Source organism: Peromyscus eremicus, chromosome 9 (genome assembly GCF_949786415.1).
Source record: "Peromyscus eremicus chromosome 9, PerEre_H2_v1, whole genome shotgun sequence".
Classification (NCBI taxonomy): domain Eukaryota; kingdom Metazoa; phylum Chordata; class Mammalia; order Rodentia; family Cricetidae; genus Peromyscus; species Peromyscus eremicus.
Genome location: NC_081425.1, coordinates 104,151,743 through 104,173,058, shown reverse-complemented (window position 1 = coordinate 104,173,058; position 21,316 = coordinate 104,151,743). Strand labels below are relative to the sequence as shown.

Here is a 21,316-nt window from a genome sequence, read left to right as displayed (position 1 = left end):
TATAGCCATTTGGGAGTGGGTAGAAAGGGAGGGAGAGGTGTGAACCATTTGTTAGAATGGTGCAGGATTGTGGTTAAATTGTTGAAAATGGCATGAGGCATGGCTTTATTCACATCTCTAGATACCAATTCAGTTTAGCAAAAACTGCTAAGGTGAATTTTGAAATCTAAATTTGGTAGACACTAACTTCTGATTGAGGTAATCTTGAAATATTTTCTTTGTGATGATGTTTGTTTTAGAGAAGTAAGCTTGATGGGAAAGATTTATGTGCGTGTATAGGTCTGTAATCTTGATGCTAATAATCATTTACTCTGTGATTCTAAGTTATCGGTAGAAAAATCACCTTCCTTTGATTTGGTAGGTCTGTTTGGACACTGATCTTATTATGATCTTTGTTCTAACTATTATGAGAACCTGAATTAGTTATTACTCCTCTCATTACTGTGATAAAATACCTGATAAAGTGATGAGAAGAAGAAAGGGATTGTTTTGGCTTCAGCTAGAGGGCTCAGTTCAGTTGTTTAAAACAAGTTGTTTTATGCTGTTAAAAAAAAAAAGGATGAGAATGATTGCAGTTGGGAGAAGTTAGTTAAAACTAGGACAAAATGGGGTTACTTTGGACAGTTCAGAGGGGAAGATCTGGCATGAAAGTGGCTCTAACTGGTACAAGGAGCACAAGGGAGCTGATTATACTGCATCTGCATTCAGGAAGCACAGAGATGAGTGCTGGTGTTCTCCTTTTATTCTATTTATTTTATATATGCTGCTGGCATTCAGGGTAGCCTTTTTCCATCTTTGTTAAACTCTTTTGTTAAAACATCCTCACAAATACACCAAGTTTTGTCTTCTAGATTATCCTACATCCTATCAAATTGACCAGATTAACCAACACAGTGCCCATTTTAAAAATAGTTTACTTCTATAAACATCACAATAGCAGAGAACATGATTAGAAAATTGGGAACTGATAATTTAAAAACATAGTTTATCTTCTGGTCAGCTAGTTCATCATCAAAACCTTGGCAGAAATAGAATATGAAAACCTTATGAAATAGTTATTTTCTTTTGTATAAAGCTATTTTTAATTGAATCAGCACTATTTATGGATAAGCATATAAATGAAAGAAAATATGACTATAGTAAAAATCAGTAAAATTAATGGTACTTGGAACATTTTTAAATGCCTTTCATATTATATAAAATTTAAGACCTTGAGAAATTATGGTTGATATTTGAATTTCCTTATGGTTTTTCTGTTATATAAGTCTTATTTTTGTTTAGATTACTCAAAAGGCATGCATTTTGATTTTTAAACGTATATAGTGTCATTTTTAAAAGTGATTTAGAACATGTTTATGTTAAGAAACTGAAAATAGGCCATTTTAATACCTTTATTAATGAGGTGCCATATTAGTCAGCATTAGGAAATTTGGAAGGAAATGTTCTGTTACTGTGAGGAAGACAGGGAAGTCTTTAGACTTTGAAGTTTGATTTGGTTCTCAGCTGTTGTAGAAATGATTACCATTGCCTAGCTTTATATCCTTGGTACTACTAGAGGAATGAATAAGTAGGTACCTCAGTATTGGGTCACCCTGAGCTAAAACTGGCATGATCAAGATCATGAGCAAATTGAGGGCTTTATAATAACCATGCTAGTTTTGGCCATATTGTATTTATTTATTTTGGTTTTTTGAGACAGGGTCTCTGTGTAACAGTCCTGGCTGTCCTGGAACTTGCTTTGTAGACCAAGCTGGCCTCGAACTCACAGAGATCCGCTTGCCTCTCATATTGTATTTAACTATATAGGCTGCTTTGGGTGACTCTCAAAGCCACCCAGTTTTTATTATGATTCTGTAACCTGTCTACAACCTGAATCCTTGGGAAATCTTGAGGAACACAAAACATTAACTTGATTTCTTAGACATATGGGGTCTGTCTTACCAGTTCTGATTATTGTAAGTCAGTCCATAAGGTAACTGTGATCTTTAGGACTTGAATATTAGTGACTCTCAAAGATGGGTCCCATGTCATGTTTCCATACACATTTTAGTTTGCCCCTTGGTAGGATATTTAAATTTGATTTTTTGGTTAATTTTAGACTCTTTTTGACCAGAACAATGCTGCAAAAAAGGAAGAGTTGGAAACAGCAAACAAAAATGATTCTTCTAAGAAGTTATCTGTTGAGAGAGTGTACCAGAAGAAGACCCAACTTGAGCATATTCTCCTTCGTCCTGATACATACATTGGATCAGTAGAACCCTTGACCCAGGTAATTACTTGCTAAAATTGATTGAGATTAGGGAATGTGTAATCTTCTTTTTAAATATTTCAATAAAATTGTGGTTATGTAGTTTTTAAGCCTGTGATTTCATGTCTGTATGATCATGCTTAAGAAGGGAGAAAGGAGCTAAGGTTGTATGTAGTTCACAATGCACAGGGCCCTGGGCCTGAAACTCATACCAAAAGATAAATAAAACAAAACAAAATGAACTCTGAGAGACACCTAGGAGAAGTGGAAATCTGTTCATTACTTTATGGAGATAAGTATATCAGAATACAGAACTATAGAATAAAATGGTGCCGTAAAAATTGTTTTGTTCTGTTTTTTGAGACAGGGTTTCTCTGTGTAACAGCCTTTGCTGTCCTGGAACTTGCTCTGTAGACCAGGCTGGCCTCGAACTCACAGAGATCCACCTGCCTCTGCCTCTGGAATGATGGGATTAAAGGTGTGCGACACCATGCCCAGCAGCCAAAAGAATTTTTTGAAAGTTCAACATAGTGTGTGCTGTGGTTTACTTTAGTAGTGGTACCTTTTAGAATTGACTTGATTGTGTTTATTGGGGACTTGGCTTACATATATTATCCTGTTTGATTCTAACAATTGTAGGAAGCCCAAAGTCAGACTTATTGTTTTACTCTGTGCTACCTAGTCTGTAGAATAAACATAAATCATGAAGCGAAAGTATAAAGTAAATAGATGTTTATCATAGTTTTGAACATTATGTAAGTACTATCTCTAGTGATCCTGAGTTCTTGACAGAAAACAAATCTCTAGGCCTTAGGAATTTGATTTAGAATCTCCATCTGCTGTAGAATGGTTAGAATTAGTACTGCTAAACAATGCTTTCTGAAACTGAAATCAGAGGTGTTTTGTTTGGTGTTGGGATTGAACCCAGGGCCTTATACATGGCTAAGCACAAACTGCTACTGAGTTAACAGCCTTATGTAAAAGCTGACTTTATGTGTGAATGAAATACAAGCAATACAAAATGAACAACTTTTCAATTTTAGTTAAGTTCATTGTGACTGCTGAACTTGACTCTAGCTGGAGTTATGTATGCTTAACTTTGAATGCCTGTTTTTAATGGAGTACATGACAATATAGATTATTTGTTCTTTTCTTTTTTTGAGACAGGATTTCATTCTGTAGTTCCTGGCTAGCATTGAACTCACATGTAGCCCAGATTGGCCTCAAATTGTGACAGTTCCCTTTCCTCAGCTTCATATAAGTGTTGAGATTACAGATGTGAACCACTATACCTGTTGACAATAGGGATTTACCTTATGTAAAATTGGAGTTAGGGATTTATGGAGTAAAACTATTTTTTGAATCATTGTCTTGATACAGTTAATGTGGGTGTATGATGAAGATGTAGGAATGAACTGCAGAGAGGTTACCTTTGTTCCAGGCTTATACAAGATCTTTGATGAAATTTTGGGTGAGTACTTACTTAAGACATAATGCATGTGTTTCTACTAATGTCAGTGTATTGGCCCTGAACATCGCAAGCAAATCTTGCAGTAATTTTAAAAAGTATTTTGCTGTTTTTTGTGTACATAAATATTATATATGTATATATATGTATGTGTGTGTATATATATATATATAGTGTATATATGTATATGTGTGTGTATGTGTATTCTTTAGAAGATCGATACCCAGCTGTAATAGCTTTGTATTTCTTGGCATCGAAGCTTTCTGCTGACATTTGTTCATGTGTGCTGTATTTGTAATCCTATAGGGAACTGTACTCTCCTGTGTGCCTCATCTGGGGTTTCTTAGCATCATGGTTACTTAGGAGCATGTTACATATGAGGACTACAAGGCCTTACCTCGGCAGATTGTGTGAACTGGAGGTTGGACTTGTAAATTTAGTTTTTCTCACCCACTGATCATGTAGTTCTGTTGGGCAGCTTAGTTTAGTAACCTCTGCTCCCTTCCAAATCCTATGATTAATACAATTAAAATGAAGTGGCTATGCCTTATTGACTCAGGCACTGCTTATACTTTTGTAAAAGTTTTTAGCCTTGGACTTTCTAGAAATTCTCTGCTCAGCTCATTACTAAAGCTTGAGGTTTCTTAGACTGATTGTGTAGCTCTCTGAACTTCTTCCTGTAAGTCCTTGGGGAAAGTGACAGGGCAGACCTGGTTATGCGTTGTATTCACACACTGGCCTCCGACTGGACGCTGCTGATTGAGGGTTATTACATCATCTTTTAATCTGGAAATGGAATTTCTGTGCTCATAAGTTCTTGAGATACTAATTTTACAAAGAAAAAAAATTATAATTTAAGATTTAGAATTTTGAATCATAAGGGTATTAAAGACTTTAACTAAAAAGTAACTAGTTAATCAGTTTGATCTGCATATAAAATAATTACTTTATTGAAGGAGATTAACATAAGGTAACTATATCTTGTCACCAAGATATGAAGTAAACCATATATTGTTTTACTTTTAAATTTGGATTGGGGGTTAGATTTAGATGTTTTTGCCCTTTTTTATTTTTGTAGTCAATAAACACCCCCTGCCTTATATGTGTGTGGGTGTGTATGTGCCTGCGTGTGTGCCTGCGTGTGTGCATGCATGTGTTTGCTGTAACATCATAAGAATTTGGAATTACTAAGTAAAACTTAGTTGTATTTAGAAAGGTTAATAGTCATCGACTGTCACCACTTGCAGATGTTACTACTAAATTGGGATGCACATATAGTTGTGTTCATAAGTTTATGGAACCTCTATGCTGCATTACTCATTGTGATGTTTAATCTTGTAGTCAATGCCGCTGACAATAAGCAGAGAGACAAGAACATGACCTGTATTAAGGTTTCTATTGATCCGTAAGTGTATTTTAAGTTTAATTTCTTTTATGATAAGTTGTTTTATTCATGTAATCCCCAATTTATCATCAAATGTGTATTATACATGCCTCTATGGCTTTGTTTCCCTGTTTATTTTTGTTGCTTCTCTGTCCTTCATGTCCATTCCCTCAGAAAGCATTTCCTTAACCATTTTTCTTCGGTGTTATTGGTTCTGTTTTAGTTGTTAGAGCAGTATCCATATTTCCTTCTTACTCTTCTTTCTTCAGGACATCAGGCTGAGATAGTTAGTGCTATTCTGGGGAAAAATAAAATAAATTTATTTTTCATGACTAAATTTGGCTCTTTCCATTATATATGACTTAGTTAATAAATTGAATACGGCTGGGTATTAGAGAATGCCTACCAGGTGTTTGGCTCGTTAGGTTTCACTGTGGTGATCTTATTTGGGAAGATATGCATGGGAGGAGAATGTGAGAACATGTAATAGTTTTTTGTTTTTTGTTTTTGTTTTTTTTTTCTTTTTTTTTTTTGGTTTTTCGAGACAGGGTTTCTCTGTGTAGCTTTGCGCCTTTCCTGGGACTCACTTGGTAGCCCAGGCTGGCCTCGAACTCACAGAGATCCGCCTGGCTCTGCCTCCCAAGTGCTGGGATTAAAGGCGTGCGCCACCACCGCCCGGCCGAGAACATGTAATAGTTTTAATAGAAATTTTTTGTTTTGACTTCTATTGGCATGCTTTTGTGAGAGCTTTATACCTTTTAAAGTCAGTAGTAATTTAGCCATTTAAGTCTTACTTATGATAGCTCTTATTGTCAGTAATTTAATTTTTGAGGGCATGGCTAAGATTAATAGTATAATAAAACTATAAAACAAAAATAATTAGTATTTGGTTGCACCATGTAATTAGTTGCAAATTATAAAACAATATTTTCCTATATTTATGCTATTGAAGTTTATGCTTTTTATTTTGTTATTTTTTCATTTGGATCATTTTTATTAATACATTCTTGAGACTATATAGTTAGGTATACAAGGTATTTATAAGTTAAAAATTACACAGAAGTTTTTCAAGGAAATTTTAGCTGTCATGATTCCTTTTCTTCCTTGTTTAGGAAATTATCAGTTAAATATAATAAATAACTTTGTGTATTTTTTTTTTCTGAAGAGAGCTAGTAAGGAGTATATGTATTGAATGTTTGATTACCTGTAAGCTTATACAAAATTCAGAACTAAATGATTCAGGTAGAAAACTAAGGAAAGGGGGCTTTTCTTAAATATATTTTGTTTATTTTGCTCTTTTGTGTTAGTTCTATCTGTACAATAGTCCAGACTAACCTCAAATTTATCATCTTTCTGCCTTGGCTTAGAATGGTCCACTGTCCTTAGTTCTTCAGTGGGTTTTTGATGGACAGAGTTGCTATCATTCAATTCCTTTATATTAGTTCTAGCTACTTAAAGTCAACAGTGTTGTACTTAAAAATGCCTTAAGTAATCTCAACAAAGTGAAAAACAAGGGAGCTGTACTATAGCTCTGTAGACTAGTTAAGGGTGTGTGCAGTTTACTTACTAACTTACTATGTTTTCTGCAGAGCATTTCTCTTTTACAACCATTTTTAATAAGATTTATTTATTTTATGTGAGTACTCTACCTGCATGTACATCTTTGTGCCAGAAGAGGGCATCAGATCCCACTATAGATAATTGTGAATCACCATATGGTTGCTGGGGATTGAACTCAGGACCTATGGAAGAGCTGCCAGTGCTCTTAACCACTGAGCCATCTCTCCAGGCCCGTTTTTATTAATTTTTTAGTTAGATGCAAAATATAGGTTTCACTGTGACATTTTTATACATGTGTATCATTGTAACTTGCTCATATTTAGCTTCTCTCCTCTACTGTTCTTATTTTCTGTATGTGTGTAAGTATGTATAATGTATGTGTATGTGTGTTTAAATCTAGATTTTGTGCATGACATTCGACATTTTGTCTTTCTCCCCCTATTATTTGATGCATAAAAGTGTCTTTCTTTTTTAACTCCCTTATAATCCACAAACATTCTTGTGTGGACATGAGTGAGACATATACATTCTTTGTTTTTTTTAGTGATAATCAAATGTCAGTTTTTATTTATCATCACCTTATTCTAATTACCTCTTCCAGAAAATTCTCAACTACCTCAAAGAAAAAGGGTCAAGGGTGTACTTTTCACTTCTTCTTGATTTTTATTTTGTTTATAAATCGTTGATATAAGTTACATAACCTTTTCTCATTCTGGATTTAGCATCTATTTAAAATTTAAAATTCATAACAAGCATTTTGTTCCAAGTTGCAAAGTCTTAGATTTATTTTATATTTTAACCATTATATTTTGACTTTTATGAATTTCCTATCATTAGGTTATTTTTAACTACATATACTATATAGGATTAATGTTTTTATTAAATAAAGTGAATTTTATTTTAGAGTTACAGTTTTTGCTTAGGTTTCTAATTTAAGAAGTTACTCTAAAGCAGAATTCAAAGGGGGGATATGGTATGCTGTTTATACAACTGATCACATTTTCTCTGATGCCTGTCTTTGAGATCCTTTGAATTGTACTTAACATTTTTATATAACACTTTGATTTTTTTAAATTTCTTTTTACATATGTGCCTGTGAATGTCTTGTAGGAAGGGGAGGACAGCACTCAATAGTTACACTATTCCATTTAGTATTCTATGATGGAAGGAATAAAACGTCAAATTGTAAAAGGCATATAAATAGTTCAGCAGTAAGACATGCCACAAATAGTGTGGTAGCTATTCTAGAAGTTAGAGAATTCAGTACAACCTACAGGAGAGTTTAAAGCTTATTACATATTGGATGGCTAGTATTGAAATAATTCATCTGCTAGCATCTGCCTGATTAAAAACCAAACGTCAGGACTAGGACTGTAGCTCAGTATAAGCCTAAAATATGTGGGGCTGTGGGTTACTAGCACCAGAACAAAAACGGTGGGAAGCACACTGGCCAGAGTTCTGACTATCCCTTTAACCTGATGATTCTTTTTTTTTTTTTTTTTTGGTTTTTCGAGACAGGGTTTCTCTGTGTAGCTTTGCGCCTTTCCTGGAACTCACTTGGTAGCCCAGGCTGGCCTCGAACTCACAGAGATCCGCCTGGCTCTGCCTCCCCAGTGCTGGGATTAAAGGCGTGCGCCACCACCGCCCGACTTAACCTGATGATTCTTAAGCCTGAAACTCAAATAATACTGCACATGTGCTAAAATACACTTTTTTCTATATTCAGACTGTTTTTAATAGAGGTACCATAATTAAAAGTCCCATTTTGTAATCAATATTACTGAATATAGCATGTACCAAACTTAAAGTTTTTGAAATTATGATGATTGATGACAAATAATCATATTGATTATTATACATAATATATATTATATTATACATATTATACATAATATATGCTAAGCAGGTAAAACATTTAAAAGTTGTTTTAAAGATCTGTAATTTTCCATTTTTGCCCCTTTATACCACACTTTTTTACATTGCCTCCTTTTACTCTTTTCTTGGAGATGGAGAAAGGTTTCTTCTAGGAATTTTTTTTGGTATTATCTTGTAGATCTTACTGATCCTAACATTAGTTATGACTAATACTGAAGTACATGTCTTCATCAAGATAATGCCAGTGTTTCCCAGTTGACAGTGACTTACATCTAGCGTGTAACCATTCAAGTTTATTTTATAGTTCAATACTTTTGTGGAAATTAACATTTAATTTAAGTTCTAAATTTTGCTTATATATTTGCAGTGAATCTAATATTATAAGCATTTGGAATAATGGGAAAGGCATTCCAGTAGTAGAACACAAAGTAGAGAAAGTTTATGTTCCTGCTTTAATCTTTGGACAGCTTTTAACATCAAGTAATTATGATGATGATGAGAAAAAAGTTACAGGTAAAGTCTGAATGGAATTTTAATTGATAAGTATCATTTTTCTTAACATAAAATTTCTAAGTTCCTGTTTCTTAAAACATGTAAGGCAACCTGTGAAGTTTCATTGTGAGAAAATCCTTTTAAAAAAAGATATAAAAAATTTGTCATCTGTTTTGATTATATATTTTAATAGTATCATCTTAAAAGTTGGATGATATGTAGACTTTTAGAATAAAATTGCTGGAATTCTGATCTAACTGATAGGTGAAGTTTTGATTTAGATAATAATACTATGGTACCTGTCTGTTATTATATATGCACATGTCCTTTAAATTTTTATTATTTTATTCTATGTGTATGGATATTTTGCCTATGTGTAGGTCTGTGTACCGCATGTGTTCCTGGTTCTCATGGAAGCCAGAAGAGCCCTGGAAATAGAATTACAGATGGTTTATGAGCTTCTATATGGGTGCTGGGAATTGAACTCGAATGCTCTTAGCCACTGAGCCATCTCTGTAACCCTTCACATAGTCTTTGATAATAAAAGACTTTAACTACTTTCCTTAAGTGGATCGAGTGAAAAAGTCTCTGTATATAAGATACTTTGGAAATATATTGTTGCCTCAGTAGGTTGATAGCTTTTTTTAATTTCAAGTGACTTTGTTAGAAGTTCAGATTTCATACTCACCTAGACTTACTGTGTCAGAAGATACTAAACTTATTTTTCTTAAATTATGAGAGTAGCAAATCATAAATGTTTTAATGATACTATATAGTATGCTATATAGTACCTATCATATTGCTAAATCCTAATATTTCTTTAATATAAAAACCCTTAAACATAGGACTTACAGTTAGTAATTGAAAAAATTGATACAACAAATAGAACTGTTTTATATCAGACTTGCTCTATGATAGTTAATAACTTCCTTTAAAAGAACTTTAACTAAAATTTTCATATCTAACTTGTTTTACAGGGGGCCGTAATGGCTATGGTGCAAAACTTTGTAATATTTTTAGTACAAAGTTTACAGTAGAAACGGCTTGCAAAGAATACAAACATAGTTTTAAGCAGGTATGATAGTAATGTGTCCATTTTTTCATTTCTTTAAAAATGTTTTATTGTTTTGCTTAGATAATAGAAGTTTAAATATTTTTAAAAATTAAATTTAAAAAATTAGTTTCATTTTTAAAACTATTAAGCAAATCACCAAAGAGATACCAGAATATCTAGATTTTCATATAGCTTCTCTATTGTTCTCTTAAGGCAGGATGCTTTATTTAGCAGATGCAACCACTTAAAGCATGCTTTAAAGCTCGCTGAGTTATCAAGTTTGTAGTTAAGAAATGCTGGCAGGCCTTTGGAAGAGTATTTTGAATTCTACATAAGCTAAAATAATTTTATCAGATAAACATATGTTTACTTTTGTAAAAATCCATGGGGCATATTGAATGTGAGAGATGCTTCACTGACTTTGTATAAAAGCTGTGCAATTTATTTTCATTACCAATCTGGTATAATTATAATATTTCAGTTTTGACTTTAACATTAATCAGTTTCAAGGTGTTTTGTTGTTGTGAGGTTGGAAAATACAAATATTGTAGTAAATGAATGTTTTTGTGAGCTGAGTCTGTGTTATGAAAGTTAGAAGCATTAAAGAAATACTTACTTATATCTTCTCTTAAAGACATGGATGAATAATATGATGAAGACTTCTGAAGCCAAAATTAAACATTTTGATGGTGAAGATTATACATGTATAACATTCCAACCAGATCTAGCCAAGTTTAAGATGGAAAAACTTGACAAGGACATTGTGGCCCTCATGACTAGAAGAGCATATGATTTGGCTGGTTCATGTAAAGGGGTCAAGGTCATGTTTAATGGAAAGAAGTTGCCTGTAAGTGTCTTTTGTGAAATAAGTGTTATTTTGTAGACTGCAGATAGTTGTATTTTGTTTTATAGATCTTGTCTGATCTTATTTAACTGGTATATTTAAATGATTAATATTTTAAAGTGATTATTGATTTATTTAATCTATTAGCTGTCATCTTACTAGGTAATTTCTATTTCTTGTGTCTGTCCTCTGATAATTCAAAAAATGAATCTAATTTTTGATAGATTTAATAGATAACAGATAATTTAATAGATTTAATAGATAATTATATAAATAATATTTATATTATTATCCTTTGAAAATCTTTTTAGTAATTTCCATAGGGTTTGTGGTAAACATTTAATATTTCACATTTAGCTAAAGAACTTCATAAGTCTATAACCCCAGGTCATCTCTTCCACTCCTTATGTTATTGTCACTAGCTATTTTGTGTGTGTGTGTGTGTGTGTGTGTGTGTGTGTGTGTACATGTACATATGCCATGCTGTAAATTTGAAGGTCAGAGGATAATCTGAGCTTTTGGTCCTTGCCTTCCAACTTGTTTGAGACAAAGTTTCTCTGTTGTTCCCACCACTGCATGGTACTGCAAATGCCAGGTTTGTTGGCCATCAGTTTCTGGGCATTCTCTTGCCTGTGCCCCAATTTTGTTGTAGGAGCTTTGGGATGGCAGTTGTGCCTTGCTGTGCCTGGCTTTATATTGCTTCTGGGGATCTTGACTCAGGTCCTCATGTTTTTACTGCAAGTGTTTTACTCACTGAACTATCTCCCAAGCCCAAGATCATTCACTTTATTTGTATAGGTTGTAAACACCACATGGAGAAGAAAAGGAGGCAGAAGAAATATTAGTATAGCTTTCAGTTCTCTCTCTCTCTCTCTCTCTCTCTCTCTCTCTCTCTCTCTCTCTCTCTCTCTCTCTCTCACACACACACACACACACACACACACACAACGCTTGTGCATATTTGTTTTTGTTGTTATTTGTTGTTTGGTGATCTAGTCATGCTGAGTTGCCCAGGCGGGCCTATGACTCCTAGGTTCAAGCAGTCTTCTTGCCTCAGCCTCCAGAGTACTTGCAATTGCACACATGTGCTGTTTTGTTCAGTTTTAGTTTTTTGATTTAATCTTACACCTCTGCACAAGAATTTTCTTTAACCTTTCTTCTAGAACAGTTGACAATGAATTCCCTGTTAGTGTATGAGAAAGTCTTGATTTTTTTCTTCTCTTTCAAATGATATTTTCCACAGAATTATGGGTTGACAGTGGTTTTTGTTCAGCATGTAACGATGCCACTCAATTCTTGCTTGGCATAGGTCATGATTACAAGTCTGTTGTGATGTGTTTCTCTGTGTTCTTCTCTTGGTAAGGTTAATGTATTTCTTTCTCCTCTGCTTGTCGTTAGGATTGTATATATCTAGTGTGTGTGTGTGTGTGTGTGTGTGTGTGTGTGTGTGTGTGGTGGTGGTTTTCTTTGTGATTTTATTTAACCTGTGAGATGTTCTTTGAGCATCTTGGCTTTGTTGTTTGTTTTTTTTGTCACAAATTTTGAAAACTATTAGGCATGATTGTTTCAACTTTCCCTCTGGTGTACAGGATATGCTAGCTTTATCACACTTGAGGCTTGGGCTATTTTATTCTTTGTTTTATTTAGTTTGTTTAGTTTCTGTTGCTTTGCCTTCAACTTTATTAGTTTTTTCTCCTACTGATGAGCCTTGTCAGTGACATTTCTTATGTCTTCAGTGCTTTTGATTTTTAGCATTTCCATTTTCTTTATTATTTGAATTTCATCTCTCTACTGAAGTGGAATGCCTTTTCTGGTAGAGACTGTACCAAACTAACAATAGTGATGCTAAATGCCCTGTTAGAACATCTGAGATGTGTCTGAGATGCTTTGTTTTCATTTGGGTTTATTTTATGTGTATGAGTGTTAGGGCTGTGTGTATGTTTGTGCACCATGTGTGTGTCTTGTGCCTGTAGGGGCCAGAAGATCCCCTGAACCTGGAATAACTGATGGTTGTGAGCTTTTATATGGTGCTGGGAATTGAACCTGGGTTGTCTGTCCTCTGCAAGAGTGGAAGTAATCTTAACCAGTGAGCCATCTACCCAGCTCTACCTGAGCTATTTCTGATGATTACTTTATTTTCAGTTTTTATAGTTCTTTGGTATTCCTGAAAGTATTTGTGGAAAACTTTGTATTGTATAAGGTAGTAGTTCTGAGGTAGGCTTTGTTATTGGACTTAACGTTAATCTATCCAAGAGTTAGACTGTGTTCGAAGTTTATTTCCTTTTACTCTTCGTTGTTCATGTCTTTGATCTACCTGGCAGAGATAATCTGTGTCTTGTAGCTCTATTGGCTGAAATTCACTGTTGTTATTAGCGGCTTATTAGTCTTATTAGTCGGGGGGTAGCATGTAAGAGAAGACTCTGATTAAATCCCAGATTGAAATGCACACTGAGCTGTTTCCTACAGGTTGGTTTCAGAGTGCTTATGCACATCTTTCATGAATAGAGACTTTTCATCTGCCCTAATTCTTTTTCCCCAGCTGTAGCGGCTCTCCCTAAGTGTCCTCAGTCAGCATTCTGAGGCCTGCTGACTTACACAATGAGCCCCCTCCTTGTTTTCTTTTTGTAAGAAAATGGAGTCTGGAGGGATTTCCCACTGGCTGTTGTTTTCTTCTCTTAGGCTGCACCCTGGCAAGTGTATCTTTCTCTTGATCATTCTAATCTTTCCATGGGATGTGGTTCCTGGAGGGAAAACTTGCTAAGATAGGAACCCCTGCACCACTAATCACAGCCCCTAGGAGCTTTGCATGCTTGCATTCTTCCAGTAGTGATTAGTTAAAACATCTAGTGTAAGGTGTTTCCTATTTTATTAAACTTGTGCTCGAGTTAAGCAAATACTGAGAGTCTGATTTTCTTCAGCATGTGTCTCTCTCCAGACTTCAGAATGACAGTTTTTCACAGTCCTTTGCTGTGTTTGTGAAAATTAATTTATTTGGTTAGCTGCTTTCCATAATGATAGAGATGTCTTTTGCTTTAATTTTCCTCATATCTGAACTCATAATGGATGGTAACATTTGCCACATAGAAGAATTAGTTTTATGGAAGACTTTATAATAACTTCCCTAAATAGCCATCTTTTTTCATCTTCATCAAGTAGAGACACAAATGAATGCTCTATGAACAGGAGTCGAGAAGAGAATGCTTGATCAAGGCTTGCATCTTGGGTAAAAACTGCTGTAAATGAGAACAGAAGCAAGGGAAATAACTAATGGCATGTATTTATACTGTTGACCTATGAGTGACTATTCATTGTTTTATAAATTAATAGGTAAATGGATTTCGCAGCTATGTAGACCTTTATGTGAAAGACAAACTGGATGAAACTGGGGTAGCCCTCAAAGTTATTCATGAACTTGCAAATGAAAGATGGGATGTTTGTCTCACTTTGAGTGAAAAAGGATTCCAGCAGATCAGCTTTGTGAATAGTATTGCAACTACAAAGGTAAGTGTCCATATGCTTGGTTTCCAAGTCATTAATAAAATAGTACTTTAAATAATGAAATAAATAGAAACAACAAAAATGTCTGGCTTTTAAATTTGACTCATGAAAATGAAAGTTATTTTTCTCAAATAGCTGTATTAAAAGTATTTAAAATTCACTGAGAAGTTAATATGCTTAGTGTTTATCATTGAACATATTTTATGAAATTTAGATTGATAAGATTGTTGTTATTTTGTATTCTGAATTTAGAGTATGATAGAGAATAATAGGAAATGAGCTTTTTGAGGGGTCAGGTTGTAGAACATATTATTTGCTAGTCTAAGGAGCTTGAACCCTTTTCTGGAGGCTTTGGATTTCAAAATCAAGGTAAAAACATTGGCTATGGGTGTAGCCTAGTGGTAGAGTGCTTACCTAGCATGTTAGAGGCTCTGACTTTAATCCACAGCTCTGCAAAAAACAAGTGAATGAATGAATGAATAAATAAGATAAAGGGATTATCTACTGATAATAATAAAGCAGTTAGTAATGCAAGCAAATACTGTAGACTAGTTTAAAGCAATGATTTGTAATAATTTTTTAAAATAAGTAAATATCACTTGTTTTGGACAACAGAATTTGACCCAGTCATGACTTTATTCGGTTAGACAGTGATTTAAAACTTTGTTTAAAGGTTTTATTTATTTATTTTTTCCTCTCATTTCTAGGAACTGTTAGGCTGCTGCTGTGTGGTGCTGTAATGCTACTAGGGGCCTCTTTTTTCTGGCTTTCTTTTCTATTATCATTTATGGCATGTGGCTTTTTTTCCTATCCTCAAATACTATTGTTTCTCTATAACTCATTTCCAAGTTCTAGGGAGAAGAAAACGGTGCTAAGCCAAATCACCACCTTTTGGTCAGGAGATAATAGTTTTCCTAGAAGGATCACCCAGCCAGTAATTGCTCACATCTCATTAGTTGAACTGAGTCACATGGTTTGTGTGTCGTTTTAAAAACTGAGGGGGTGGGGATGGGGGCGGGGGGCGGGGAGTAGCACAGTCTTGCATACAACAAAACACAACCAAACAAAAAACCCTAAGCAGTGTGTTCGGAGATCTCTCAGGTTAAATATACTGTAGTGTTTGGGGAAAGGATGATATTCCTGAAGAAGATTAGGAAGTTACATGGACTTCCTTGTACTTTATCCTGTATATGTTGTCCATTTGGCTTTTAGTGAGTTCTATCTTTGTTGTTGTTGTTGCTAAGTTTTTTTAATTGAAAATGTAGTTTTTCTTCATATAATATATTCTGATTACAGTTTCCCCTCCCCCAACTCCTCCCAGATCCTCCCACCTCCCCTCCCATCCTAATCCATATCCTTTTCTTTCTCTCTCTTATTAGAAAACAGACATCTAAAAAATAATAAAAATAAAATATGATAAAATAAAAATGAACAAATTGGAGTAGTACAAAACAAACAGAAGAAAAAGAGCCAAAGAAAGAGCAAAAGAAACACATATAAATGCAGAGACACACTCCTTTGCACACATAGAAATCCCATAAAAACACAAAATTGGAAACTAATATATATGCAAAAGGCCTGTAAGATAAACATAAAAAAGAAGAACCTCCAAAAATACCAGTGAGTTTGTTTTGTGTTGGCCATCTATTGCTGAGCATGGAGCCTGCCTTAAGAGTGGTTTATATACATAGTGAGACTCTTGGGGAAGACTATCTTTTTTTTTTCCGAGATAGGGTTTCTCTGTGTAGTTTTGGTGCCTGTCCTAAATCTTGCTCTGTAGACCAGGCTGGCCTCTAACTCAAAGACTTCCATCTGGCTCTGCCTCCCGAGTGCTAGGATTAAAGGTGTGCGCCACCACCGCCCAGCCCTTTTTATTAATAATAAACTATTAAAGGACAGTGAAATATGTTCCCGAGTTCTATGAACCATCTTATCCAGTTGTCAGATCTGAGTGGGAAATGGGATTCCCCTGGTTATACAGATGGATAGGTAGCTCAGGGGAGTTTGACAGTCATAAGCAGTCCTGAGGGACTGAGCCATTAATCAATATGTGGTATCTGTTTATGTTAGCTACATTGTTGAACATTCACTTGGTGCTCAGATAATCAGAAAACTGGTTTTGAGTATTAGGAAATGCTCTAGATCTGGTGTTAGATGTGGAATGAAGAAAAGATTTACAGAAGATAGTTTATTGGCACTGTGACCTAAAACATCTTTTTAAATCCTCACTATCATTCTCAGACTCATACTCCTCAAGAAAATAGTTGTAGTGAGACTACCAAGTTGTTGGCTCCTTTAGTTATAGATTTTGTAATCTGTACTTTTCCCTCTGCAGGGTGGACGGCATGTGGATTACGTAGTAGATCAAGTTGTTGGTAAGCTGATTGAAGTAGTTAAGAAAAAGAACAAAGCTGGTGTATCAGTGAAGCCGTTTCAAGTAAGTGATGCTTTATGTGTTCTCCTGAGTTACCACATCATGACTCTTTGGATGTTGATATTTTTGTTGTGTTTTTCCCAGGTTAAAAACCATATATGGGTTTTTATTAATTGTCTTATTGAAAATCCAACCTTTGATTCTCAAACTAAGGAAAACATGACTCTGCAGCCCAAAAGTTTTGGGTCCAAATGCCAACTGTCAGAAAAATTTTTTAAAGCAGTAAGTATTATTTTTCAAGTTATTGAGAATAGGGTAAATAGGTTCTTTTATTGACTTATTTTATTTGTGACTAAATTCTGTTTTATCATAGTAACTGTAGGTTACATATACTTAAACTATGAGCTAATATACTTCATTCTGTTAATTTTAAAAATGTAGACCACATTGTTTCATTAAACTATTAATTGTTTTTGCAAGCACAAAAGTAGGAAATTACATTGCTAAGTGTGTTAGCTGTGCGTTGGCCATTGTAAAGGTCCAGTATCCCATTGACAAATATGTAGAGCCTCCCAGTCTCCTGTTTTCATCTTTCTACTCTTTTGTTCAAATTCTTCTACTGACACACACACATACACACGTAACATATGTAGGTATATACATATATCATGTATGTATAGGATATCCTATACAAAATGTAGTATTTTCTACATTATTACAAATCGTATTTGAATTTGTACATATTATTTTGGCTTTTAAAATTTTTTCTAAAATGACAGTATAAGTAAATAAATCTTGGATTTATAACTGGATTTTATAGCCACTGTTGGCTCCTTGTAATCCATTGTACACTACTCAGGATTTCATTTGGCTCCCTTGTTAGTAGTACTACCAGTTAAACATTTACTAATTATCTGTGAGGGGCCTTTAAAATTGTTTGGCAGTGGGAATGCAATCATGTAATCAACTAGCCAAAGTTGTTTTCATTGTAAACCCTCCTGCCCAACGTGCACCTTTGGAACTGTATAGTGTGGTGGGGGAATAGAGTACAGTGGCCGTGGTGAATGTGTTTGTTAAATCTCAATGTTAGGTTTTCAAAGGTAGGGTCTAAGAAACAAAAGCAGATTTTCTTTTTAAGTTCTAGCTTTGAAGCCTATAAAATATTCATAATAATTCTGAGCTCAAATTACAGTGTAACTTTCTGTCATCATAACAGTTGCTCTTACGGAGAGATTTGGTTGTAGATATTGTATTGTTTCATTTAAGTGAGCCGACTAGATTTGACGCAGGTTACTGCTTTTTTTGTTTTTTATGAAATTGGCTAGAAAACTATTTCCTATGCCTGAAACCACATCACTATGGACGATTAAAAGAAAAAAGCTTTTAAGACTTGGGATTGAAGATGCTTACTCTTTTAGGGAAACAAGTTGTCATCACACCAGTTCATAGCAAATTATACACAGTGTGTTAGGTGAAGTTGTTGTTAGCAGAATGAGGCCTATGCATGAGTTTCCTAATGTCATTTCTATATCAGTGTTGTTGTTTTTTTTCTTATAGGATTTTAGGGTTTGATTGGCAGATACCAGAGATGTCAATGTCTAAATTTACCAATTAGTAAATTAATGAGTGGTTAAGCTTTTGTGATATTAACTAGTAGTAAGAGCCTTGCTTCCTACAAAAGCCTTACAGATTCTTCATGAAGTTTATTGTAACAGGATTTTTCTCATGTTTGTCTTTCAGTAAGTAGGTCATTGCATGTATAGCTGCCTGAATTAGTTTTGCTAACTAGCTATAATATAGTTTTACTGTAATTGAGTGAAATTTACTAGAATGTATTATCATCATCATTATAATTTTGTCTTCAAACTGCCTGGATTCTAGCTATCATAGGCAGTTCTATAAATTTTAGGTGAACTTACGAATTTTCAGCTTATTTTCTATACCACTGACCTTTGATTTATTTATTTATTTTTAAGGCCTCTAATTGTGGCATTGTAGAAAGCATATTGAACTGGGTGAAATTTAAGGCTCAGACTCAGCTGAATAAGAAGTGTTCATCAGTAAAATACAGTAAAATCAAAGGCATTCCCAAACTGGATGATGCCAATGATGCTGGTAAGAGTCAAACCAATTTTTAAAGATTTTAAGTTTAACCTTTAATTATTCGGTTATTTTCTGTTCAGAGTATAATTGAAATTGCTTCATACGGGGCTAGGGAGGTGACTCAGTGGCTAAGAGTACTAGCAGCACAAGCGTGAGAACCTAAGTTTGGATCCCAGCACCCATGTACAAAGCTGGGCATGGTTGTATGTGCCTTTAACCCCAGCACTGTACCACAGGGGTTGGGTATGGGTGCATGTTGATCCTGAGAGCTTGCTGGCCAGTCAGCCTCACTGCAACAGTGAGCTTCTGGTTCAGTGAAGGATTCTGTCTCAAGGCTATTATAAGGTAAAGAGCAATAGAGGACAACAACTGTTTTCCTGCTGTGGCCTCTGTGTGAGTACATACGCACCATGCACACATAGAGAAAAAAGGGAAGGACGAATGGAAGGGAGAAATTGCTTCATGTACTATATATTACTATTTTAAGAGGTTGGGAATTCAATACAATATATTTACAGCTTAATCTTCATTAAGCATAGTATAAGGTGACTGTTAGTCTTCCATTATCATTGTGATAATTTTTTTGATTACATTTTTCTCATCAGTGAAATAAGGAACTTAAAATATATATAATTTAAAAATATTTTCCAGGTGGCAAACATTCCCTGGAGTGCACATTGATATTAACAGAAGGAGACTCTGCCAAATCACTAGCTGTATCTGGATTAGGTGTGATTGGGAGGGACAGATATGGAGTCTTCCCACTCAGGGGTAAAATTCTCAATGTACGAGAAGCGTCTCATAAACAGGTTTGTATACATCCTACAGGTATTCATGAGATTTCTAACATATTACTAAAACTGAATTTTCAAATGTAGATTCAGACTCACTTTTCAAATACTATAGTGATTTAAAAATGCTTTCATGTTTTTCCTTTTTTTATAGATTATGGAAAATGCAGAAATAAACAATATTATTAAAATAGTTGGTTTGCAATACAAGAAAAGTTATGATGATGCAGAATCTCTGAAAACCTTACGTTATGGAAAGATTATGATTATGACTGATCAGGTTGGTCTGAAAGTTATTACATATTTATAATTCATATCTTCAGATTGTCTTATGTATGTATTTATGCATGCATGCATGCTGGACCTGTGACCAATGTTTTACCACTGAGCTACATCCCTAGCCCTAAGATTGTCTCTTGGTAATTGTCTCAGGAAATAGCATAGGTGAAAGAGATTATGTGCTTCTAGAGGATATATTATTATATGGAAACATGCACATGAAGCTCATATTATTTAATTTTGGGGGAGATATTAACCTTATTGGTTATTTAAAAATGTTCTTAAATGCAGCAATTATGGAAAGAGCAGGACGTAGTATTCTAGCACAGTGACTAAGCCTATGTGGAAATAGAAATGAAATGGTGGTGTTTGTAAGTGAAAAACGGTTGATGGTCACTGTTGGCACATGTTGGCCTAAGTTGGAAAACACAAAACCCAGAACTTTAAAATAGCAGTAATCAAGAAAGAACTAAAATACTGAAAAGGAAGAACTTCATATGTAACCAACATTGTCTTTTTAAGTGTAAAAGCATTTGTGGAGAAATTCAACAGAAAAAGCTGCTATATAGTTTTAAGGAGAATTTTTTCAGCTTTTTTGTCATGAAAAACAGGTAAATACTTGTAAATACTCAAAGGACTTCCTCTGCCATTGCCCAGAGAAGGGGTTTATAACCGTGTTTGTATTTTTCCACCTTTAAACCTTCTGTAATCAGGTACACCATACAACATATATATTGATAACATATATATTATGTAAGGACAGGTATATTCAGTGTATTGTTAACTATACTTGTATTTTAAGTGACAATTCTTTTATAGTCATCTGATCTATACTATTTTATAAAATGCTTACTTATCTACAATTTGAATGGAATTTTGTCTTGGCTTCACTCATACATTTTAAAATTTGTTTAAAAGTAGTTGCATTTTATAAAATTATGGTAATTTTTACTTTACATTTATTTAGGATCAAGATGGTTCTCACATCAAAGGCCTTCTGATCAATTTTATTCATCATAATTGGCCATCACTTTTGAAGCATGGTTTTCTTGAAGAATTCATTACTCCCATTGTAAAGGTACTGCTTGCATTGTTTTAATTTTGCACTGTTTTTTTTTTTTAAGTGTTAGCAGAAGAACTAATTTCTCTTTCTTTTCTTCTTCTTTTTTTTTTAATTAAGGCAAGCAAAAATAAGCAGGAACTTTCCTTTTATAGTATTCCTGAATTTGATGAATGGAAAAAACATATAGAAAACCAGAAAGCCTGGAAAATAAAATACTACAAAGGTTTGTATTTTAGTTTTTAATTTCTTTTTCTTTTTTGGGTGGTGGTGGTGGTGGTGGTGG

The 21,316-nt window shown here is 34.3% G+C and overlaps 1 protein-coding gene across 1 annotated transcript in view; it reads left to right on the top strand.

The window, feature by feature from the left end:
* The window catches only part of Top2b (DNA topoisomerase II beta), a 63,756-nt gene that overhangs the window by 14,051 nt on the left and 28,389 nt on the right, over positions 1 to 21,316 (top strand). Inside the window, exons 2-15 of the mRNA XM_059274179.1 lie at positions 2,114 to 2,269; positions 3,629 to 3,719; positions 5,058 to 5,121; positions 8,903 to 9,048; positions 10,005 to 10,102; positions 10,716 to 10,928; positions 14,253 to 14,426; positions 16,759 to 16,860; positions 16,942 to 17,079; positions 18,774 to 18,912; positions 19,552 to 19,709; positions 19,846 to 19,971; positions 20,938 to 21,048; positions 21,151 to 21,256. Of these exons, the coding sequence (XP_059130162.1) occupies positions 2,114 to 2,269; positions 3,629 to 3,719; positions 5,058 to 5,121; positions 8,903 to 9,048; positions 10,005 to 10,102; positions 10,716 to 10,928; positions 14,253 to 14,426; positions 16,759 to 16,860; positions 16,942 to 17,079; positions 18,774 to 18,912; positions 19,552 to 19,709; positions 19,846 to 19,971; positions 20,938 to 21,048; positions 21,151 to 21,256 (1,822 nt within the window). The remainder of the gene's footprint in view (positions 1 to 2,113; positions 2,270 to 3,628; positions 3,720 to 5,057; positions 5,122 to 8,902; positions 9,049 to 10,004; positions 10,103 to 10,715; positions 10,929 to 14,252; positions 14,427 to 16,758; positions 16,861 to 16,941; positions 17,080 to 18,773; positions 18,913 to 19,551; positions 19,710 to 19,845; positions 19,972 to 20,937; positions 21,049 to 21,150; positions 21,257 to 21,316) is intronic.